General features: G+C 40.3%; 1 protein-coding gene across 2 annotated transcripts in view; it reads right to left on the bottom strand.

The window, feature by feature from the left end:
• ace2 (angiotensin converting enzyme 2) overlaps window positions 1–24,300 on the bottom strand; it is a 45,920-nt gene extending 21,620 nt beyond the window's left edge. Inside the window, exons 1-11 of one of the 2 annotated variants that reach the window (XM_008107249.2) lie at window positions 24,282–24,300; window positions 23,336–23,604; window positions 18,629–18,787; window positions 17,034–17,127; window positions 14,571–14,714; window positions 11,896–12,008; window positions 9,962–10,070; window positions 8,255–8,352; window positions 5,567–5,736; window positions 4,404–4,630; window positions 2,700–2,844 (exon numbers count right to left, since the gene is read on the bottom strand). In XM_008107249.2, the coding sequence (XP_008105456.2) occupies window positions 2,700–2,844; window positions 4,404–4,630; window positions 5,567–5,736; window positions 8,255–8,352; window positions 9,962–10,070; window positions 11,896–12,008; window positions 14,571–14,714; window positions 17,034–17,127; window positions 18,629–18,787; window positions 23,336–23,545 (1,469 nt within the window). In that variant the 5' untranslated portion in view covers window positions 23,546–23,604; window positions 24,282–24,300. Of the gene's footprint in view, window positions 1–2,699; window positions 2,845–4,403; window positions 4,631–5,566; window positions 5,737–8,254; window positions 8,353–9,961; window positions 10,071–11,895; window positions 12,009–14,570; window positions 14,715–17,033; window positions 17,128–18,628; window positions 18,788–23,335; window positions 23,605–24,060; window positions 24,200–24,281 lie in introns of those variants that run through there. The other variant, XM_008107248.3, reaches the window with a different exon arrangement.
• Window positions 24,301–25,538: the final 1,238 nt, after the last annotated feature.

The following is a 25,538-nucleotide window of genomic DNA, read 5'->3' as shown; positions in this document are numbered from 1 at the left end:
GACATGATAAATATAAATATAGTCATGTCTAAAAGGGAAGAGATTTGTAGCTTTGGCATACATACTCAAATGAAAGGCCTGTCTACTTTTTCATTGCCCAAATGAAGCAATTTCTAGAACTAGAGAGCTAGCCAACATTTGTAATCTTGAGGAGTGGGATTTATGGAGGATTGAGGGTTTCAGCAATATAGAATGGAGAGGATTTTTCAAATGGCCAGAATTGCAAAGGCTTTTGTTTCTGCTGCCACCAAAATGTAGAGGATTTGAACTTGCTACCTCTACCAATGCTGCCACCAATGCTTTATTCAGGAACCTCTTCTAGGTTAGGATATTGAGAGAGGCACACAAGACACTTTATGTGAGGAAAACAATAATTGTTGTTTATTTGTATTTTAACAGTAAATATGCGTAATGGATTCATTAACACTGAACAGTAAAGATACTTAGCAGTTTCATTAAAGACTTATGCTTTTCTCTTCAAAGGAAGGTCTTATAACTTGGTTTATGTGTACATATGTTCCTTCACCAAGGAAACACAAACAGGACAATTTACTATTAAATCCACTTATCCTTGGATTTATCAGCAATACCCTAGACCAGGGGTCCCCAAACTAAGGCCCGGGGGCCGGATGCGGCCCTCCAAGGCCATCTACCTGGCCCCCGCCCTAGTTTTAGACTTAGGCTCGCCCAAAGTCTGAAATGACTTGAAGGCACAACAACAATCCTACTTGGTTATCTCATTGGCCAGAAGCAGGCCCACACTTCCCACTGAAATCCTGATAAGTTTACAGTATGTTGGTTAAAATTATTTTTATTTTTAAATATTGTATTGTTTTTTTCATTTACCAATATTGTAAATGAAATATTGTAAATGAATGATATGGTAATAATATAATATATTGTAATAAAAAATAAATATTGAGTATACATATAATATTGATAATAAATATTTTAATGTAATACAATATAATATTTATTTATTTATTACAGTATTTCTACCCCGCCCTTCTCACCCAATAGGGGACTCAGGGCGGCTAATAATAATTACAATATAATAATATTGTATAATATAATAATATTAATTATGTATTATATATTAAATGTAATATTACTAATAATATTACGGTATAATGGTATAGTACAATATAGTAATATATAATGCTAATATTGTGCTATGCTAATAATATAATATATTGTATGTACATACAATTTGTAAGTCGCTCTGAGTCCCCTTCGGGGTGAGAGAGGGTGGGGTATAAATGTAATATATAAATAAACAAGTAATTGTTGCTGGGTTGTTTTTTTTTGTTTTTTTTTTGCACTACAAATAAGACATGTGCAGTGATCATAGGAATTTGTTCATTTTTTTTCAAATGATAATTCAGCCCCTCAACAATCTGAGGGACCATGAATCGGCCCTCCACTTAAAAAGTTTGAGGACCCCTGCCCTAGACTATAGAGTTCACACTATAGTTCTCAGCCCTTCCTTTCCTGAAGACTTTAACTATATTCCTCAAAGAGGCTTCCTTTCAAAAACACAGTTCCCAACTGACTGAATTCCAAAAACCAGTTGCTAACTGACTGAATTCCAAACTCTAACTGAAAAAAATTATCTGGATGCATGGCTCCAACTGTCACTTTTACTCCGCCCATCTCCAGTTGCTAAGCAACTTCTCATTTGCATCAGCCAATCAGACTGCACCTATTGTAATGGCTGCCTGACTGCTCCTCCCCCTTGCTCTGCTGAGCTTCTGTAAGTAGGGCCTGCAAAATGGCCACCCACCAGCCCTGCTTATAAAATTGCCGCACATCATCTCTGCAAGGTGGGCCACTTACCAACCCTGAAAGGTAAGCAAGATTCATTACAGGTTGCATCTATATGGTAGAATAAATGCAGTATGACACTATGTTAACTGCCATGGCTCCATGCTATGGTGTCCAGTTTTGTCTTTCAAGAACAGCCTTAACACACTGCGGTAAGTAAATGAAAACTGCTATACTTCAGCAAACATAAAGTATAGCACATTCAGTGGAATAATACAAAATGAAACAAGGAAGTCATAGGGCAAACACAGTCTCTGGTAAACTCTCAAATCAAACAGCAGTCTTACTTCAGACAAAGAAACAGCAATAAATCCAGATGCAGACTCGAAGCAGGCAGTAGGAGAGTGAAGTGAAGGTATTAGAGTCAGTTTGTTACCAGAAAGAGCTGGCTGCATCTGCTTCTGCTTTATAGCTCTGAGTCCCCGTCCCCCCCACAGCTGCTAGGGCAGTTCCTAATTACTCAGCTGCATTTCTGGCATCTAATCTAGCTGAACGACATCTCTGCTCTGTTTCCTTTCGCCTCTCCTGAAATGAGGGCACTTGCAAAGTTTCCTCCTCTGATTCCAACTCACCCTCAGATTCATGAACACTTTCCTGCTCCCCTTCCTCTTCTGAAGAAGAAGAATCCCTAACATATGGAGGCATAGTTGTGAGGCAGCAATATTTTTTAGCAGAGAAGACTAAAGACCTTGCAATATTACAAGTCCTATGATTTTGTAGCACTGAGCCATGAGAGTTAAAAGTGGTGTCAAACTGCATTAATTCTGCAGTTCAGATAGTCACTTGACTTTTCCCCCCAAAAACTGCATTTGGAAAATATATTTTTAAAAATCCCAGAAATTCTTCAGGGTTTTCAAATCATTTCCGATACTTACTTCAACTCCCACCATTTGCTCATCCACTGGTCATTTGGGATCTCCCCAGAAAACACCATCCACCGCCATTTCTCCAGCATGTAAGTGAAAGGCATTGTTCCAACAATTGTTAGGGCTTGTTTGAGCAGAAAATTGATATCTGTTTCTGAAGGGGAAAAGGAAAACTGGCTGAAAGGACTACATGAAAACTGCAATTAAAATTGGCTGATAAAAGTTATTAAATTTTTCAAAGTCACTTTTCACCCAATTGATTCATGCAGTGGTTCTTATTTGATTGTGCAAGAAGAAGAAAAAGTAGGTACATTTCTTCACTTAGAAGAATATAGAGGAAAGCATTAAAATAAGACAAAAGAGTGAAAATCCCTAATTTATAGAGGGCAAATAAATGACTTAAAAAAGAATCTAGAGCAGGGGTCCCCAAACTTTTTAAACAGGGGGCCAGTTCACAATCCTTTGGACCATTGGAGGGCCGGACTATAGTTGGCCACCGAGCAATAAATAATAATAATAATAATAATAATAATAATAATAATAATAACAACAACAGCAATAATAATAAAAAAGAGGGTTGGAAGTGACCCTTTGGCCCATTGAGTCCAATCCCCTTCTGCCTTTGTGCACCGAAAGCACAAGCAAAGCACCCCTGACAGATGGCCACCCAGCCTCAATGTTAATAATAATAATAATAATAATAATAATAATAATAATAATAATAATAATAATAAGGGTTGGAAGAGACCCCTTGGGCCATTTTGTCCAACCCCCTTCTGCCTCTGCGGACCAAAAGCACAAGCAAAGCACCCCTGACAGATGGCCACCCAGCCTTAATGTTAATCATCATCATCATCATCATCATCATCATCATCATCATCATCATCATCATGGTTGTAAGAGAAGAAGAGAACCCTTGGGTCATTTAGCCCAACCCCCTTCAGCCCTTGTGCAGTGGGGGCCGGATAAATGGCTTCGGTGGGCCGCATCCGGCCCCCGGGCCTTAGTTTGGGGGCCCCTGATCTAGAGCTTTGAATTATGTGAAAACACCAACATATTCTCAGTGATTATTACTTTTTAAGAATAAACTAACACGTTGTTGACATGTTGTTGTCAATATTACCGTATATTTTTCACCCTTCAAAAATAAAAAAACACCCAGCTTCCAAACCAAATCCAACCCACAAAAATTTTGCAACAACAAGAAAGCAACATTATAATCTATAAAAGTCATGTTAATGCCAATTTCAGAAATAATGATTTTATTTTAGCATGGTACTTCCAAGCTTTAGATTAACTAACATCATTATTAAACTGAAAATCTTTGTAATGCTCTGTGGCCAAATCTACACTGCTATATAATGCATTTTCTTCTCTCTTTTTTTTAGGAAAAAAATTATTTCAAAGAGGTTTAATATATTAACCCTATAATAGAACCCCTGTACTCATGGGACAGTATCTGAGAGCGTAGTATCTGCAGTTTCATTTGTACACATCTAGGAAAATATGCCCTTTCTAGGTCTTTTTGGGTCCTTCGGTGTGATTCTATGGCGTTCTTGAAGTAGAAGTCCTTCATTTCCTTAGGATTCACAGTGTCCCATATTTATGTGAAGTCCAGGCATATGTTTCATGGCTACAGGGGTTGTACTCTAGTTATATCGTGAACTTCAGAGCTGCTAACAATTCCAACACCATCATAACATGTCAGCTTACCACTGTCTTCTTGAAAGGTAGGCTCCAGAAGGCCAAGGGATTTCAAGTGCTTTGGAGTAGCTGCAGAAAGCGACATGATCTCTCCTACAGCTTCATGGAAGCCTTCATTGGCACCCCCTTTCAGCAAAAGGGGAAGGTGGGAATAGGCCATATCATATTCAATGTGGCCCATCTCATGATGTGCTGTGAGGAAGTCATCCATAGTCACTTTGGTGCACATCTTGATCCTGCAGACAAATGCAATTCAGCTTTTAAACTCAAGTTATGATTGCATGCATTAATAAATCAATTACCCTTTAATGTATCACATACTTCTCTTTGTAGGGTTTTGTGGAACAGACTAAGAACTAAACAATACATGACTTCAATTTGTAGCATTAATTTTATAATATGTTTCTGTAAGAAGGAAGTCCATGGTCCCCCACTATATACCAAGGCCACTAGTTTAGGTTCATTCCCATAGGAGCTATCATCCACTGGTAAGAGTTGGCTTCTTTCCTCCCATTGTTTATGTCCTCCACAGATAGTTGGGGAGATTTTGAGAAAATAGAGGAAAAGGCTTAGCTGCCTCATAATCTATGCATTGTAGCCCAGATCCTGATACTTATACAAAAGGGAGGAAATAAAAAAACTCCTGGACATTACATATTTAATATAGTAAAGGTAAAGGTTTTTCCCTGACATTAAGTCCAGTCGTGACCAACTCTGGGGGGGTAGTGCTCATCTCCATTTCTAAGCCAAAAAGCCGGCGTTGTCTGTAGACACCTCCAAGGTCATGTGGCCAGCATGACTGCATGGAGTGCCGTTACCTTCCTGCCGGAGCGGTACCTATTGATCTACTCACATTTGCATGTTTTCGAACTGCTAGGTTGGCAGGAACTGGGGCTAACAGTGGGCGCTCATTCAGCTCCCGGGATTTGAACCTGCCACCTTTTGGTCCACAAGTTCAGCAGCTCAGGGCTTTAATGCACTGTGCCACCAGGGGCCCCATATTTAATATAGCATGTACTTTATATATAAGTATTACTGATAACTTTCACACCAATAGTTAGTACTATGGAGATAAAGGGAAAATCTAGACCACAAGTGTCTTGTTTTTATCTGCCTGCAGTGTGCAAGCATAGAATTATAGGAGAAAAAAAATCAAATCGTATTTTCAGTACCTGTAGTCATTTTTTCCTAAATCCCAAGCTGTAGGATGACAAACAACCTTTCTGCCATCATTTGGTTCTTCAAGCATGGAATTGTCCCAGAAGCCTTCAGTCATTTCATAGAGTCCGACAGAGGCAAAAAAGGTCTCAGCAGCCTTAAATATAGTGGTCACATCCCAGTTCTGAAAAAGATAGGATTTTACTGTTAATTGGCAGTCTTTAACAAAATTAAATCATGAGGGATTAGCTGTTTGGTCTGCATCTTTAGCTAAATATAAAAACAAACAAATAAAATAAATTTGGCTTTGGTCTACTGATTTTGGAGCAGTTTTGTAGCTAAACTAATTTTGACTAGTGAGGTAAATCATTTTATGAGATGGAGTATATGACATAAACTCCAATTGTTAAATTCCCTAAAGAAGAAGACATAAATGAATGAATGAATACTATGTCAATACTTACATAAAATCCTTTGATTGCATTACTCTATTCTAACTGGAACTAGCAATTTGATTTTAGCCTCTGTGTTTAGTTCAAATTATATAGTTAGTTAATACCCATGAATCATAGAATCATAGAATCATAGAATAGTAGAGTTGGAAGAGACCTCAAGGGCCATCTAGTCCAACCCCCCGCTAAGAAGCAGGAAATCGCATTCAAAGCACCCCCGACAGATGGCCATCCAGCCTCTGCTTAAAAGCCTCCAAAGAAGGAGCCTCCACCACGGCCCCGGGGAGAGAGTTCCACTGCTGAACAGCCCTCACAGTGAGGAAGTTCTTCCTGATGTTCAGGTGGAATCTCCTTTCCTGTAGTTTGAAGCCATTGTTCCGTGTCCTAGTCTGCAGGGCAGCAGAAAATAAGCTTGCTCCCTCCTCCCTATGACTTCCCCTCACATATTTGTACATGGCTATCAAGTCTCCTCTCAGCCTTCTCTTCTGCAGGCTAAACATGCCCAGCTCTTTAAGCCTCTCCTCATAGGGCTTGTTCTCCAGACCCTTAATCATTTTAGTTGCCCTCCTCTGGACGCTTTCCAGCTTGTCAGCATCTCCCTTCATCTGCGGTGCCCAAAACTGGACACAGTATTCCAGGTGTGGTCTGACCAAGGCAGAATAGAGGGGGAGCATGACTTCCCTGGATCTAGACGTTATTCCCCTATTGATGCAGGCCAAAATCCCATTGGCTTTTTTAGCTGCCGCATCACATTGTAGGCTCATGTTTAACTTGTTGTCCACGAGGACTCCAAGATCTTTTTCGCACACACTGCTGTCAAGCCAGGCGTCCCCCATTCTGTATCTTTGATTTCCATTTTTTCTGCCGAAGTGAAGTATCTTGCATTTGTCCCTGTTGAACTTCATTTTGTTAGTTTCGGCCCATCTCTCTAGTCTGTCAAGATCGTTTTGAATTCTGCTCCTGTCTTCTGGAGTGTTAGCTATCCCTCCGAGTTTGGTGTCATCTGCAAACTTGATGATCGTGCCTTCTAACCCTTCGTCTAAGTCGTTAATAAAGATGTTGAACAGAACCGGGCCCAGGACGGAGCCCTGCGGCACTCCACTTGTCACTTCTTTCCATGATGAAGACGACGCATTGGTGAGCACCCTTTGGGTTCGTTCACTTAGCCAATTACAGATCCACCTAACCGTAGTTTTGTCTAGCCCACATTTTACTAGTTTGTTTGCCAGAAGGTCGTGGGGGACTTTGTCGAAGGCCTTACTGAAATCTAGATATGCTACATCCACGGCATTCCCTGTATCGACCCAACTCGTAACTCTATCGAAAAAAGAGATCAGATTAGTCTGGCATGACTTGTTTTTGGTAAATCCGTGACTTGTTTTTGGTAAATCCATGACATTTATAAAAGAAAGCCAATTAAAATTGACAGAGGCAGCACACACAAACTGCTAAGTTCTGCAAAGTCCTATGAAAAGGGAAAGGAGGCAATCAGAGAAATAGAAATATGCAGTAAGAAGACACCAGCACAACTCTAAAAGAGGAAGGTCATACATACAAGTGATACAAATGTTACTTACATACCACACAGAGAAACTTGGCTATTGGTGGCCTTGAAATGTGAGAAATAAACTTTATATAAATTATAAGTGAGATCCACAATGAAATTTTGCACTATCATGTATTCCATTCCATTTCCTTATGCTATTGAGTTTTCCACTCTCACTCTAAGTACGTTATCACACAAGGCTTTTTTAGTGTCCTAGGACACTTCCCTGCCAGTCCAGTGACAGATGGGCACATTGCCATCACACAATGTCGCTAGACTTCGGGCGGAGATCCCTCCCACAACCAGAGTAGAAGCATCCAAGGAAGCTTCTCTCTAAACACAGGAACCTGCCTGTGTAGTGCTGGCTCCAATGCAGCCAGCACAGATCCGCGCTGCTTCAGCAATGCTTCCCCGTGTGATGGAGGAAGGGTGTTGCGACAAAGCAGCATGTGGGGCAACAGAGTCACCCCTCATCCATGCCATTCTACCGCAGAAGCTGATAAAATGGCATGGGGGGAGTCCCTGAAGGCAAACATTTTTGTGCTTCTGAAAACCAGACAAATTGTTCTTTGTTGTGTATGGGTACTGCATAAGCAGCCCAACTCTGTGTTTGCTTACACTGGACAGAGGACCTAAAACCTAATGGAAGGATTATGATACTCCCTTTCTGAGATGAAAAGTTGGTATTCCCATGCATGGCCTACCTTTTTTACCATTGCAGAAGAGACATCAATATTTGGTTTAGCTGGATAGGGAATCATTAATGGGTATAAATTTGTCCAAAACCTTCCCCACATGTCACCTTCAACAAAAAAGGGAGAATTTTAAATAAATACAAAACAAAGAATTTCTGCTGTGTTCAAATGCCAAACACTATGACTGAATAATGTAAAGTACAGCAAAGCATGCTGCTATATCCTAATACATTTGTCCCATAATAAGAAACAAAACCAGATATAAGTCAATACTAAGCATTAAAGACATACCCTTCACATGCCATGATTTACTATGGAGGGCCTCAATTAATCCTCTCTTGCCTCCTCTTTTCAATTGCTTCTATAATGTCCCAGTTTCCTGTTTCTTCTCCCAAATAGTTCTTTGTCTTCAGCTTAGTTTGGTTGCTGCAAACCAAGTTCCAAAGTAATTTTCTCTTAACTCAGCAGGAAGGAGAGGGGGGGGGGGAATGCTGTCTTCCACTTCCCAGTAGGTTGAGGCAAAAGCAAACTGCTGCACCCTCTCCTTGCTTGCGGGTTCTGCTTCATAAATAACTTTTGTCATCCTGTCTGCACCCTGGTGTTGTGCCTACATGTTCCCCCACACAGAGTCTGTTTTTTTTATCTCTGAAATGTTGATCATTGGGTACTTTTGCCTCTCAAAAGATCATCATCTTGTTCTCTGCATCTTGCAAAGTCCCTGCCAGATAAAGTTTAACTAGTTTTTTGCTAGGTAGCAATTAGTTCACTAGATTAATGAGTTAACTAGCTAGGTAGAAAGATGCAAATGCCATTATTTCTCATAAACAAGAGCAGAGAATTAAATGGAAACCTGACTCCATCCAGATACAACAAAAACCTGGAATACCTAATGACAAATCTTGATAAATATACACTGTTCTCCTGTCAAAGACCTCTGTTGCCCTGTTCAGAATGATTCATATGGTTTCGAAATACATTTATGAGGCAAAAATGTCTTATCTTAAACCAGAATAAAGCATGTGGCAGAATATCAATGATCTTAATTTATCATGTTTTACATCCAGATAGCACTTCCTGCTGTATGTTTTGCTGAGGAGATTGCTATCTTATGGCTTTGAATGAGTTTTAGAAGGTGATAACACCCCTTACTTTTGCCAAAGAGAGACGACAGATGTAAACCATGTGTGTGAAGAAAAGTCAGGTTGAGAAAAAGGGCAGAATCGAATTAGCAAGACGGTTGTGAAGGCTACGGCAGAAGAACTTGTACAAGGTACTAAATCTCTAACTTGGCAAGAGTTTATATGACTCCTCTTTTATCCCATTACTTCGTTGTGGGTGAGACAAATGGTTTCCTAGATATTCCCTTTTACTAATGGCCATGCTGATTGCTGACGATTCATTTTGAAGATCAAAAGTTGAACACCACAGCTTGACTTCAAGGGAAGACTTGAGCCCATCTGGATGATATTGGACTCCAACTCCCAAAATTAACATCAAGCTCAACCAATGGCTAGGATGATGTAGTTGTAGTCCAACAATGTGTAGGACACAAAACCCCACCCTTTTCTATGTGTATATTTTGTAAATATATTGAAGAAAACAAAGTTAAACATTTTAGTAATTTTTATGTTGCTTGTGACATGGAACCTCCTAGACCAGTGTTTTCTGTCTTTTTGACACATAACAGGCACTGCTAGTAATGCTGCATTTTCATACCAAGTAAATGAGCAGGAAGACATCCGTTGGGGTCAATGTTCGTTGAGCCATAGACCTTCCATAAATTGTGCCTCACATAAGCATGCAGCTGCCTGTACAAGGGTTCTATCTGGAAAACAACAACCAGAATAATTTATTTTCATTTGCCTTGCTGGGAAATGTAAGTTTTTTCATTAGTGTTTTCACCTCGTCAGCTTGAAATCATATCATACTGTGCCCACTGCTTCCTTGTAGCAACTCAGGAAAAAGTTGGCATGACAGCCAAGTGACGTTGGTGTTTCCTCTTAAAAGCACTATTGTGACCAGATCAAGAGCAAAGGTAAGAAACAGATAGTAAAAATATATTGGCACACCCACAGGCCCAAGCTAAAAAGGGCTAGAAAGTAAGATAAATGCAGTGCATGCAGGGAAACTTTGCTTTGGGGATATACATCTTGTGGTCCTTCAAATGTTATTGGACAGCAACTCCCAGAACTCCTGAATAGCATAGACATTAAGAAGCAATTAATGGAATTGCAGTTGGGAACCAACTGGGCAGTACAAATGTCCTACTTCTCTCTGACTTACTTTTTAAAATTTGCACGTAAGCCACAATCCAGACTAGTTCATCCAATTTCTTAAATTCATCTAATTTCACACTGGGACATTAAAATGTTTAATTGACACCAAAGTTGTTTCTTTCACTAGATATTTTCACACTACACAATTATCCTACACAATTATACTTCAATCCCACTTGTATTTTATCCTTGGAAATGCTTGGATCTGGAGCTTTGTGGGTTCTCTTCTTTGCCAGAAAACTCAAATGACTCCAAAGTATCAATTCCAGAATTCTGTAGGAGAAATGGGATGAAAGTTTTACAGCTGTCTAGTGTAAAACATCCCCCTTTCTCTTTAGTTCCCTGATGGAGAAGGGCTTGCAGAGAGAAGCTGGTCCCAAGATTTAAGGCTCCCCTTTTTCATAACTGGCCCAGTCCAGAGAAGGGACTCATGACCTTAATTGCATTATAAATAAAAGGATCATCTTATTAAACTAGAAGAGCTTGGACTGTGCATTTTATAAGGGTGCCACCAATGCTACAAACTTTGTTATTTCTCCAAATTTATGGAGAAATACTTCTCTCATGTCTTTATACGAGAACTTGTGCTTTCAGTGATATTCCTAGAGCAAAGAGAAAAACTAATTGTTAGTTGATGTTCGCTGTATATGAGGGTTTGATGCATATCTTTAATATTTTAAAATTTTGTATCTATAAAATGGATTGTGTGCAGTTACAAGGTAATTTTGGAATTCATGGTTATTGTGTTTGATACTCCACTTTACAACTTGGCTGCCATTGAATTTTATTTCTGATTGTATATTCGTAGTGTGAACCATAAAAGCAGCTGAGCCATGACTGGGAATGGGCCATCATAAGATTGATTTGTTCAGAAGTCGGTGAGCCAGTGTTTGTCCTGAACAATGTTCAGAAGATTATTCTAGGACTCATACAAGCCAAGCATGACGGCAACAGAAAGCTCTTAAGATGTTCATTTCTTGCCCGTGAAAGGTTTTTTTTTACCAGTGCACACTGCACAAAATGGCACTATGACTTAATAGAGAAAATCCTTGTCAGATTCCAACAGACTTCTACACAATGAGATCTGATAGATCTCTCCACACTCAGACCCATGTAGTACTATTTCATTATGGCATGACATACTGGGAGTAGGTGACAATCAAAGTGATATCTTGAACCAGGGCTCTATATAATAAAGCCAAATGCCACAACCTTTTGCCAAAGTGCTATTAGGGCTTCATGCAGGCATATCTGCTGGTACTTTTTACATACTTGCATAAGGAAGAATCCCTTTTCTCATGCAATTCTGCATTCACCCAAAATACAACTGATCAGCTTTAGATCAAGATAGCAATAATTTAAAATACATTTTACTTGTTTAAATGTGTTTTCCACATCAGTAATCAGCTTTGCACGTGGGTATCGATACTCCTCAGGGAAATCTACTTCATAATCGGCTCTCCAATAATCTCCATAGTCAGCATAACCTGAAAAACAGTTTTGGAGTCAGTCAATTTATAATAAAAATGATATCATGAGCTTGAGATACAATGCAAAGGATGTAACTCTGGCCCTTGCTTGTCCAGTCATAAGTGATCATTTTCGTTGTATGCAACCCAGGGATGGAGGTTGGACCAAAGGATTAAGCTTGTATTGCATGGGGTTATATTCTCTGTAAAGATGCAGTTTTTGTCTATTCTTGGATTCAGCTCTGAGCCAGGAAGCTCAGGTTTCAGTGGTGGTTAAGAATGCATTTAAACAGTGAAAGCTTGTGCACCAATGACACCTATTCTTTGAGATGTCAGATCTGATCATGGTGACACATCGATGGATTACATTAATATACATAGCTTATGTGAGGCAGCCTTTGAGGGGTTTAAACAAATCTCAACTAGTCCAAAGAGCTCCAAACAGATTGCAAGTTGGGGCTGGTTATCAGGAACACTCAATTCCCTTTTTTCAACAGCTCCACTGGCATGATTTGATGTGCTGATTTTTATCTATAAGCCTTTATACAGGACAAATCCATGTTATTTCAAGGGCCATATTCTTATAAAGCTGTGCAAGCTTTGATATTTACTGGGGAGATGCTTCTTTCAGTCCTGATGCTTCCACAGTTACATCAAGTGGGAACATAAAAGAGGGTCCTCTCTCTCAATGTATCCAGGTTTTGGAACTCCTTTCCCACAGTAGACTGACACTCTCACTACTTTATTTTTGCAGGCAAATAAAAAAAAATGCTATTTCAAAAAGAGTTTGATGATTGATTGCATAAGGCCCACCTCACTTGGTACTTGTATATAAGTGTGTGTGTAATCGGATTTTAATTTTTTCTTGTTTAATTTTAAACTTCCAACTCTCCTTCCAAGAAGTAAACGTCTTCTGATTTCCTGGCTGCAGTCTGCATCTGCAGTGATCTTCGCGCCTAGAAATATAAAGTCTGTCACTGCCTCCATGTTTTCTCCCTCTATTTGCCAGTTATAAATAGGTGTAGCTGCCATGATCTTGGTTTTCTTGATGTTTAACTGCAACCCAGCATTTGCACTTTCTTCTTTCACCCTCGTGATAAGGCTCCTCAGCTCTTCCTCACTTTCGGCCATCAGAGTGGTATCATCTGCATACCTAAGGCTGTTAATGTTTCTTCCAGCAATTTTAACTCTGGCCTTGGATTCATCAAGCCCCGCACGTCACATGATGTGTTCTGCGCACAAGTTGAATAGGTAGGGTGAAAGTATGCAGCCCTCAGAAGACAGACAAGGTGACTTGGTATCCCCATGCCACCAAGAACATGCCCAGTTTATTATGATCCACACAGTCGAAGGCTTTAGAATAGTCAATAAAGCAGAAGTAGATGTTTTTCTGAAACTCCCTGGCTTCCTCCATTATCCAGCGGATATTGGCAATTTGGTCTCTCGTTCCTCTGCCTTTTCTGAACCCAGCTTGTACATCTGGCAACTCTCACTCCGTGTATTTCTGGAGTCTGCCTTGCAGGATCTTGAGCATTACCTTACTGGCATGGGAAATAAGTGCCACTGTATGGAAGTTTGGGAATTCTTTAGTGTTTCCCTTTTTGGGTATGGGCATATAAATTGATTTTTTTCCAATCTGATGGCCAATCTTGTGTTTTCCATATTTGCTGGCATATGGCATGCATCACCTTGACAGAATCACCTTCCAAGATTTTAAACAACTCAGCTAGAATCCCATCGTCTCCTGCTGCCTTGTTATTGGCAATGCTTCTTAAGGCCCATTCAACCTTACTCCTCAGGATGTCTGGTTCTAATTCACTCACCACACCATCAAAGCTATCCTCTATATCATTTTCCTTCCTATACAGATCTTCTGTATATTCTCACCACCTTTTCTTAATCTCTTCAGCTTCTGTTAGGTCCCTGCCATCTTTGTTTTTGATCATGCCCATTTTTGCCTGAAATTTGCCTCCGATGTTTCTGATTTTCTGGAAGAGGTCTCTTGTCCTTCCTATTCTATTGTCTTCTTCCACTTCCATGCATTGCTTGTTTAAAAATCCAGTTTGCCTTGGCTCATAGATCTTATATTCCAGGTTCCTATAGAGTGTTGATGTCTAGAACATCGGATTCGTCCTTCACCTCCAGCACCGTCGGCTGTTAGCCTTCCTTTTGGCTTTGAGCTAACTGCGTCATCACATCTGGGGCTACTTGGACTAGTCCTCTGCTCCTCCTCAGTAGCATTTTGACCATCTTCCAAACTGGGAGTCCTATCTTCCGATGGTATACCGACATTTCTCTGGTTGTACTGATCCATGTAGTTTTCATGGCAAGAATACTGGGGTGGGTTGCCATTACCTTCCCCAGGGATCGTATTTAGTCTGACTTCTCTGCCATGACCTTCCCGTCTTGGGTGGCCCTGCACGGTATAGCTCATGGCTTCATCGAGGCGCTCAAGCCCCAGCACTACAACAAGGTAATGATCCTTTGCATGACTGTACCATATATAGGATTCGGACAATGCTGCTAAAGTCTAAAAGGGAAACAACCAAAAGCCATCAGTATTATAGTACTGAAACTTACCATTACTTCTTGCAGCCTCATTGTTCAATTCAACATAACCTTCATACAAAGGCCTCATTTTCTTTCCCACATCAGCTCTCCAACCTTGCCAAGCCCACAATCTCTCTGAGTAGTCAGTGCTCTCTGCCATTATAATGTCCAAGCCTGTTGGCAAGAAATCAAGTTTATACACAATTAAAATTGGGATTTTGCTGTAATTTGGCAAAAATTCAGTTCTACAGACCCGCAGTTTAGTATACCAGCTCTCATTGTTACATGCTTTCAAGTCATTTCTGACATAGGAAGACCCTGGCAGGCAGGCATATCCAAAGTCTAGTCCAGGGGTCAATTGTGTCCCCTGTTCAAATTTCCGATTGCCCTGTCTCTCCAGGCCTGCCTCACTCCTTCCCTTACTTCTTTCCTTCCTCCCTCCCTTCCTTGACTTCCTTCCTTCCTTCTTGGGGGTCAGCCAGGGCCCTAGAAATGGTGGGCTCCTTGGGAGGAGAGAAAGAGATGGCAGTCTCTTATGTCCCTTTGTCCCAATTATGCATTGCCTTCTCCTCAGATGACTCTGGCTTCAAGCATCCCATCCCAATTGCTCCTTGTCTCTCTCTCTCTCTCTTCGCCTGCAACTTTTTCTATATTCTTTGCACAGGAAAGCTCCCCAATTGCCCTGCTTGCCCTAGGCGTTCGCTGCTGCTGCTGCTGCATGGCCGGAAAGGGCAAGCCCTGGAAGTTGAGTGCCTGCCTGGCTTCCCTCCCTTCCTTGCCTCACCCCACGTTCACCCCACATCTCCATCCCGCATTTCCCAAAAAGACCGCCCTTTGCTGTGGCTCCTCCCTTGGGAAGAAAGGAGGAGGGCCAGGCAGCAACTATAAGCCCCCTCCTCACCACAATCAAAGAGCCCTCTTAACAGGAGGCCATGTGACCTCTGCTGAAAAACCTCCAGAGAAGGAGAATCCACCACACTGTGAGGCAGTATATACCACTGTCTGAAATGACTTGAAGACAGACATCAACAACTATTCTACTTAACTTGACTCTCATCAGCCAAAGAAGGCCCACACTTCCCATTGAAGGACATTTAAGTTGGTTAAAATTGTTCTTCATTTTATATATTGTATTGTTCTTTCATTAGGTCCTATGCAGCGTGCATAGAAATGCGGACATGGTTTTTTCAAGCTATATCATAGTCCTCCAACAGGCTGAGGGACTGTGGTCCTCGGCTTAAAAAATTTGGTTACCCCTGCTCTAAGGCAACTCTTTAACAGGATTTTCTTGGCAAGATAAATTCAGAGAGGGTTTCCATTGCTGTTGAAGTTTATTTATTTATTTATTTATTTCCATCATTTCTATCCTGCCCTTCTCACCCAAAGGGACTCAGGGCGGCTTACAAAACTGGCAGAATTCAATGCCAATACACAACAATACAAAAGAATAAAACATAAGCAATTAAATACAGATTTAAAATAATACAAAATACTTGATCTATTCATCCACAAAACCTTGTAGATAAACCCTAGTCCTGACCGAGTCGAAGCCAACGAAACCTATTCTTTGAATGCTTGCTCGCATAGCCAGGTCTTCACTTTCTTTCTAAAACTCAAAAGGGATGGAGCCTGCCGGATTTCACTAGGGAGGGAGTTCCACAGCTGAGGAGCCACCACTGAGGAGGCCCTGTTTCCCGTCCCCGTCAGCTGTACCTGTGAGGTTGGCGGGACTGAGAGCAGGGCCTCCCCTGAAGATCTTAAATTACGTGGTAGGTCATAGCGGGATACACATTCGGACAAGTAAGCTGGGCCGGAACCATTTAGAGCTTTATAGGCTAAAGCCAGCACTTTGAATCGTGCTCGTGCTAACTGGCAGCCAGTGGAGCTGACGTAACAGAGGAGTAGTGCGCTCCCTGTACACTGCTCCAGTTGGGACAATGTGGCCCCCAGTCGGTTTCCAAGGCCAAGAGAAGATCTGTATCCTTGTCTCTGGGAGTTGTCATCCAATACTCAACCCACTGGTCTGCTAAGTCAAATCATCATCATCATCATCATCATCATCATCTTCATTTCTATCCCGCTCTTCTCACCCCGTAGGGGACTCAGAGCGGCATACAATATACATTTAGGCAAAAATTCAATGCCTCATTATACAAAGAAAATTAAAAAACATAAAATAATAGAAACAATAAACATATAAACACAATTTAAAACCATTGATATATTAAAACTTAAAACAGCATCTAGATACACCCTACTAGCCCCCCTCCCCCTCCCCCTCCCATCATGATCTTAAGGTCTTCTTTGGCTGTCTTGGATGGTGCTGGGTCAAGACAATCCCCTTTGCCACATTCATCCCAAAGGAATAGAGTTCTTCCTCACCATGGGCAATGCAATTTTAGAGTTTCTGGGGCTTGGGAGTCCAACAACATCTAGAGAATTGCATGATTATATGTAAAGAAATACAGGAAATGCTACCTATTTCTACTGTACCTGGTTCCAGGAGTAAACAGGTGGAAGGATCAGATGGCTTGCACACAGTCCCAGTACTATAGATGGTACTCATTTTATTCAAAATAGAGTTCAGCTGCGGTTTAAATGAGAAGGATAGCATTTGAAAGCTATGGTCCAAAAATTAACTTTTAAGAGATGTGTTACAGTAATCATGGAGTTAGATTTTACATCAGAGTTGTGTAGCTTAAATCTCCACAAGTGGGGTTATGTACTGATTGTGTCATGCTTTGTTTATGCCAATTGGTAAACTTGTGCAGCTAAATGAACACTTGGCAATATTACTGAATGCACACTCACTTGCATTAATCTCATGTTTTTGTAGACATATCAGTCTTACTTGAATAATTCTGCCTCTGCAACCTTGAATTGAATGTGAATATTTTGCACAGGACAAAAAAATATCAAACCACTTCTATTTATGTATATATGTGCCTGCACTCCTGGCTCAATTACATGTAAGAGCTGAGATCCAAATGCCCTCCCTATGTCCTTACCTTACTCTCCTATCTCACTATGATCCCAGAGTATCTGGTGGCCACGAGTCTCAACAGAGAGGCCAAGCTAGTTGTAGAAAGGTGATATAATCTTGCTTGATGTCCTGGGTGACATCTGGAGAGTATGAGAGGAAGCTTTTGTCATCTTGCAGGTGAAACACAACTAGCTGTCTGCCTATCTGTCCTGTTTATTTCCCATGCCACTAAATGGTATCATTTCCTCTAAATGAGGAAAATGAGATAGGAATGCAAGGGGTATGCAGCATAATTGACCTGGATTCTGTCAGATATTGCTAAATATATGCATTCACACCAGGACCACACAAAAAAAATTCACGGTGGTTTGAAACTTTTTTTAGTGGATTATGAAGAGTAGTTCCATAATGAAAAATAATTTCGAAATCAGGCTCCATCGATAAATTTAAGTGGACACTTAAGACAGGTAAACTTCAGTGGACACTCATGGGGATTTGGTTAATAGTTAAAATTCATGAGTGAACCAGGTTTTTTTAAACCTGAAATATTTCGGGGGGGGGGGGGGGTTGAACACCTAACCCTCCCCCCCCCCCCCACCCTTGGCTACAGCTCTGATTCACACCAACTTATATTGTAAGCTGCTTTGGATCCCATTTGGTAGAAAAGCAGGATATAAATCAAATATCTATATGAAGACACTTAGACATGTCACCAAAGGATGCCAGCTGAAGATTGCATCTGACAGATTTGCTCAACAAAAAACCCAATTGAATCAAGCAGAACTTGTTGCAATAAATGGGAATGGGCAGCACAAATCTTAATATTTTAAGGATTCAATAGGCAGATGTGGCCGTTTTGTAAAAGATATCATTTTGTAGAGTGGGTGGTTTATGGTTTGTCAGCATGACTTAACATGATATGTGCATGCATTCATTTAGTTTTATTATCTATCTTTATATTTCTAACCAAAAAAACCCCCCATATCACAATATAGGCTATAATGTAAGAATAAAAGCAAAAAAAAAAAAAAGGATTTATTTTACAACCATCACCTGACAGATTGATTTCAACACAGAGATATCCCACAGATAATAGGCAACATACTTGATTGTATTTTTCTGTGGGTAAAACAGATGATCCTCTGTTTCGTAGAAAATGAAGCTGGAGTTTAATTGTGTCGTTATTAATGCTGTTCAGATCAAACGTACTGGCCCTTTGGGATGCCTCGTCATAAAACTTTGCCCACTCAGAGCCCACTTCATTCTGCAAATAATAAAAAGGATTGTATATTATTCTCTTGAAAAATAAACATGCACAGAATGTTGGACTATAATGTGTGATCAGAGTGTAATAGGATGCAAACTGGGACCTTGGCTTTAAGTCTTCAAAGAGAAAGGAGAAGGTTGGGTGGAAAATCAGACATAATTAGTCTTTCTGGTGGCATCACCTTTTGTCACCAGCTCCAGTGAACATAACTGTCACTCAGTGTGTGGTGCCATTCACTGGGAAAATAGCCTCAGACAGAAACATGCTAACCCAGTAAGTCGAGAGAAAGGGAACTCTAATCATCCTGAAGTTGGTGGACTGCTAGTTTCATCATAACTCACAATTGCCCAGGCTTACATTGATGGGCTCCATCAATAACCCACTTTGGTGGGAAATGGAGTACCCAGAAATAAAGGACTACCACAGGCTCCTCTGTCTCGCTACACATTCTTCCATTAGCAGGATTTTTTTAAAGTGTCAAACTGAGGGGTCCTACAGATGGGACAACTACCAGGGGATTCTGGTTTGTGTTGCTGTAGTTCTGACAAGGTGTGTACTGATTAAAGTGTAATTGCTGTGTGCCTTCAAGTTTCCTGACTCATGATAACCTTAAGGTGAATCTTTCACAGGGTTTTCTTGGAAACATTTGCCTTCCTCTGAAACTGGGAGAGTGTAACATGTTCTCTGGGTTTCCATGGCTCAGCGGGGATTTGAAACCATTCTCCAAAATCTCCAAAACCATTCTACAAGTCAGTATTGTAGCTGGACCTTTGCCAAGGTCCCTCACAATGCCATCTATGTCCTACTGCCAATTTCTCCTCCCCTCCTGCCCCAGCTGTGATTTTACTATCCCTAGCTATTGACTGGTAAAACCTATCAATAGCTAGGAGTTACTGCAATATCTTGCAGTGGTCTCATCACCTGCCTTAGTGTGATGAGTCCCTTCTCTATCTCTACTAGCATTGCACCAATAAAATGATATTATGAGGTGGATTCTTCTTCTCCCCCCAGCTGTTTTATTTTATACTAGCTATGCCCGTTGCTGTGGCGAAGTATGGTGGTATGGGAAATAAAGTATTGAGGAATTGGTGGTAGTTAAGGTAAAAGGTAAAGGTTTTCCCCTGACATTAAGTTCAGTCGTGTCTGACTTTGGGGGTTGGTGGTCATCTCCATTTCTAAGCCGAAGAGCTGGCGTTGTCTATAGATTCCTCCAAGGTCATGTGGGATGACTGCATGGAGCGCCATTACCTTCCCGCTGGAGCAGTACCTATTCATCTACTCTCATTTGCATGTTTTTGAAGTTTAGGGTTGGGAGAAGCTGGGGCTAACAGTGGGGGCTCTCTCCGCTCCCCTAATTCAAACTTGCGACCTTTCGGTCCAGAAGTTCAGCAGCTCAGTGCTTTAACACGCTGCACCATCAGGGGATATTATTTCCTAAAGGTTGTGAATATACAATATTTTTGATTTTTTTTGTCTGTTGGAGGCAAGTATGAATGCTGCACTCCAAAAGAATTGAATAAGTATAGAGGTGAACACAGCTGGCAAAACCTGAACAAAACCCAAGGATCTATATTCCAAGAACCCACAATTGTGTAGATAAACCTGGAAGAACTCCTTGGACAAATTATTACTTTATTTTATTTTGGCTATGCCTTTTTTATAACATGGAATTTAAGGTTACTTGCAACAAACAAAATAAGGCATGAAAATTGATGATAAAACGTTAAAATATAATCAAGCACTATACCACATTAAAATACTATTAAATATAAAATATGCAAAAACTGCAATAAGCATAACATTAAGGATCAAAATATAACACACTTAACCAATCATCAGCTAATAACCGAAAGCTTTTTTGAATAAAACAGTATTTGCTTGCTGGCAAAAGAACAACAGAAAAGTCTACCTTCCTCTGGGTTGGGAGCAGCCACCAAAAAGGCTGCCTCCCATATCCATATTAGATGGACCTGTGATGGTGGTGAGGCAGAAAAAGCCTTCCCCTGTGGTTCTTAAAACTTGGGTACGTTAATCTAGGGCAGCATTTCTCAACCTGGGTGTTGGGACCCCTGGGAGGGGGGTCATGAAGGGGGGTGCCAGAGGGTTCACCAAGTTTGTAGGTAGTGTGCCAAGTTTGATGCAGATTCATTGTGGGCTGGCTATTTCCTTTTTAAAAAATATACAGAGAGAAACTGGGGAAAGATGAAAGCTTATACAGTAGAGTCTCACTTATCCAACATAAATGGGCTGGCAAAATGTTGGATAAGTGAAAATGTTGGATAATAAGGAAGGATTAAGGAAAAGCATATTTAATGTCAAATTACGTTATGATTTTACAAATTAAGTGCCAAAACATGTTTTACAACAAATGGACAGAAAAAGCAGTTCAATACACGGTAACATCATGTAGTAATTACTGTATTTACGAATTTAGCACCAAAACATCGCAATGTATTTAAAACATTGACTACAAAAACTTTGACTACTAAGAGGCAGACTGTGCTGGATAATACAGAACGTTGGATAAGCGAAGGTTGGATAAGCAAGACTCTACTGTATTATATTTTGCCTGTGGCATCTAAGCGATATAATGTTACTAAGAAAGCTGAAGGCATTGATAATTATTCAGACTTTAGTCAACTTGTTTTGAAATAGAATCAATGTGCTTCATGAAAGCAGATACCTAAAGTACAGAAAACCTGAAGTTCACTTGGGAGAGACACCACTACATCAAAAGAGCAGACCACACATTAAATTAATGGTTCTGGTTATAATTTAAAGAGGTTGAAATAACATATCAATGAAAAATGAACTATTAAAAAGCAAGGGATGGCTGTATACATACTTAGCCCTGGTTATTTAAAGTGGTGGCTTCCATGTCAATAAGGTGGTGAATCCATTTTAACTTGAACTTTAAATGAGTTTCCAAGGTCCTAGACTTTTGAGGGGGGGTTGTTATATTCTGCATAGTTTAGACTAAAGCCTAGAGTAGATTTTTCATCTTACCAGCAGGAGAGCTGCCAGCAGGACTTAAAATGTGAAATTGGCTCTGCTAAAGATTTCCATGCACCCTGTAATTAATTGAAAGCTGTGCTTTTGCTGAGACTAATTGTTAAATAATGTATGACTCCCTTAGGATGATGTCCTAAAGAGACGGAAAACTAGAGGATGAGGCTCTTGGGCATTTGAGTCCCAGTTTTGCCCAAAGCCTTGTTGGGGGCCTAGATAGCAGAGTGGAAATGCTTCTGCTTGACCAAACACAAAGAGGTGGATCTCAGTAAACCATATCCAGTTCTCTCTTTACACTTAGGGCACCTCTGTAGGCCAAAAAGGTTGCAGATCTAGTCCATCCGCCTTACTGCTTATCACAAACTCAATTTTCTCCCTCACTGGGGAAACATACTGGCTAAGAAGTGCTAGGAGGGAGAGAATCCAATGTTTACTCATCCAAGGTGAAAGCTTCAGCCAGCATCATCCCAGAACTGCTGCCTTAAGCATTTTTCTTCTTCCAGTGCACTTAACAGTTATAGTAATCTTGCACAGTTATAGAAGTGTAATGCCTCTTGGCCTTCCATTCTATAGATTCTGAAATGTGTAGTTAAGGGAGCTCTGGTCTTATAATTCCAGAGAGTCCAGTGGAGCATTCTAGCAAAGAGGTCTTAGTAAAACATTTAGCTGGCTTCCATAGAATTGAACCATGACTACTAAAGTGGTATCAATCATTTGTCGTGGTGCAGTGTGGAAAAACACTGGTGGCTGTTGTGCTAAACAATATGATAGTCATATTGAGTCATTAGACATTCGTAAGTGAGAGTCAGGAAACTGTAGCAAATCTCTATAGCTGAATATTTTTTGTGTAGGGGTACAAAGCATTTCTAACACAATGGGGTAAGCTACAAACTGTGCTGTTCCATAAAATCATAAGACTCTATCCCATCAGCCTTAGTACATTGCCTTTCTTTTAAAAAGGCAGCAAGTACATTGATTAGATTTACAATAAATCATAATTAAAGGACAAAATGGACAATCCTGTCAGAGAGGAGACAGACGGATACATAAAGTGGGGATCAGAAAGGAAAAGGTCACCTTCAACCAAACTTATTCAGGCTATTTCAGGAAAATAACCATTTTTGATGTCTACCTCTCATTCTCCTTTGTGGAGAAGAAAAGCGAGGAATAAATAAACATAATAAGATAACTATAATTCAGTTTCAGTCTCTGTTCACGTAAACCACCCAGCTGACTCCATATCGGTGAATTCTGGACTAACACATAATACAGCCTCCCCAAAATTGCCACCCTCCAAATAACTTGGATTACAACTGTCATCATTTCTACCACTTGTGCTAATTGGGAATGACAGGTGTTTTAACCTGACAGCTCTGAAAGGCACCAAATTGTAGGAGACTGGCATCTGGTTTGAAGCCCTAATGATGCTTAATTTTCCATTTTATTACCCACCATTTCAAGCTCTTGCTAAGTTCTTGTTTCTGACTTCTATCTTATGTTCTAAGTCAGTAGAAATAACTTGTCAGCAGTACCCACCATCCTCTTGGCATTCTCTTCTGTGATGTTGGTGTTATAATCCCATGAAGCGAGTGAACTTTCATAAGATCGGTTTTCTGCGTTGATATTAAATTGCAACAAAAATTCAGCTGCTTGTTGGGTCACATCCTGTGCTACAGCCAGAAGAACCAAGTTCCAAATAAGATAGAGCTGGAACAGCAAACTTCCACTTGAGCTAAGAGATGCCATGGGAATACACTTTCTTCAAGAAGGTTTCTGCAGTTGGCACTTATTTGTATATAGGCTGGCTAAAGGAGGGAAAAAGACAGAATCCAGTGATTCAGACCCTTTATAGTTTTATTACTGCAAAGGGCAGAATCTAGATGTTGATACGTGGGGTTTTTCCTTCTTCTTCCAAGCATGCTAACAGTGAATAATTAACTTAAAAGAAGCTTAAGTGCTTTTAGTACTTTACAACTCTTTTGAAAGGCTTTTCCATACAGTTAATATTTCACATATGGTTAATATTTTCTTGCTTTCTTTCTTTTTAAAGACTTCTCTCCCGCCTTTGAGAAGAAGCCTCACACAAATTAAGTAAAACCTTCCCCCAACAACCTGTCAACAAGCTGCTACATAACACCCTCACTGTAATATATTATCTTTATTTCCCAAGCTGAGAGCCTGAGAAGATAAGTCCAGAAATCTGCAGCCAATATTTCTGACTGGCCGCCTCAGATGGAAAGAAGAAATTTAAGTTTCCTCACCTCAGCATACTCAGCAGTGCAAGTCCTTCCCATTTCCCTGCTCAGCTTCTACTCTGTTTTTCTTTTCCCGCTGCTCTTCTGGACTACTCTTTCTACTAGCTAAGTTTCCCATGGCCTGATAGGAACCCAATGGCTCCCGTTTTCCAGGCCACTGATCTTCTAGGATGTTTTTTTAAAAAAAAAAAAAAAACATTTAGCCAATGGCAGAGTTTCTTCCCTACCTATCTGCAGTGCAAGTGCTTCTTCCACAGCATTGCTGGATCTCTCCTTGGTTAGCGTGTTGTAGTATAGACGTGTAACTGCTGTTCCTGCCCATGAAAAGTTTCTGGCTGAACTCATCTCGCCTTTGCTCCAATGTCCTTCTGCAAGTTGATAAAAACCTTCCTTTTTTGGAAGGTAGTTAGGCTATGCATTTTGTTCCCTTAGTGGATGTAGTTTTTAATGTAGGTTTTAAAAAAAATGCTTCAGTGTTGTATTCTGTTATAATGGCTAGCGTTTATTGTCACATTGTAAAAGCTTTTAAGCACACACACGAGTTCATTATCTTGTCTTGTTAGCTGCCTTGATGGGATATAAATATATTGAACAAAGAGAGAAGGCGGTCTTCCTTGGAGAGGAACAAGCGTCAGGGTGACAGAGTGAATCCTAGGAGATCATTGTTTCATAGGTCTCTGCTCTTACTCACAATTTTCAGATTATGTAACATTTTTTCCTAAAGTGTTTTACAAACATTTAGGAAGAAAGCAGTTTTTCAGGCTGGTGTATAAGTGATTTAACAGTGAACCAAAGTAATAGCACTTTACAAAGCTGCCCAGCAAAACTTATTTTCTTACTCTTTCTTTCTTTCCATTGGTTTTGGTTTCATTTTCAAATGAATCTTGTTTATGTCAATGAGTTAGTTATTGTTAGAAATTGCACCAGGGACTTTTTATTCTTTTGTTATTTCTTCAAATGTTTATGTTATCCATTTACCCACACATGATGCACATGATGGATTATTCATCTATCTACAATAACCAAAGTTGTTAATGAGGAAGAACCCACAGGCGAGGAGAGGCTGTTGTCCTTTGCTATTGTATGAGCCTAATGAGAAAACAAGCTTCCTCCCCCTTTTTCTCCTCTTCCTCTGTGAACTTAACAGAATGCAAATGTTCTTTGAATTCGGTCTGAAGCAATTGAAGTAAGCTGAAAAAGGTGGGAAGTGGAAGGAAAGGAGAGAAACTGGGAAGTTTAAAAAAGGTGCAAAATGAGATGATAAAGGAGTAATTGCAATAGGGGCAATTGGAGGGTATTTCATATAAACTGTTTTTTTCCATTTTATTGGATTTTTGAAAAACAAACACAAAGTGAGGAGAGAAGAAGAAGAAGAAGAAGAAGAAGAAGAAGAAGAAGAAGAAAGGGGCAAGGGTGGGAGGACATACAGTGGGTGCAGTTGCCAAGACCTCCACAGATACCAAAATTCATGGATGCTCAAGTCC

The sequence above is a fragment of the Anolis carolinensis genome, chromosome 3 (assembly GCF_035594765.1).
Source record: "Anolis carolinensis isolate JA03-04 chromosome 3, rAnoCar3.1.pri, whole genome shotgun sequence".
NCBI classification, from domain to species: domain Eukaryota; kingdom Metazoa; phylum Chordata; class Lepidosauria; order Squamata; family Dactyloidae; genus Anolis; species Anolis carolinensis.
Note: the sequence above shows the minus strand (reverse complement) of the source record. Positions and strands in the feature narration are given on the sequence as shown.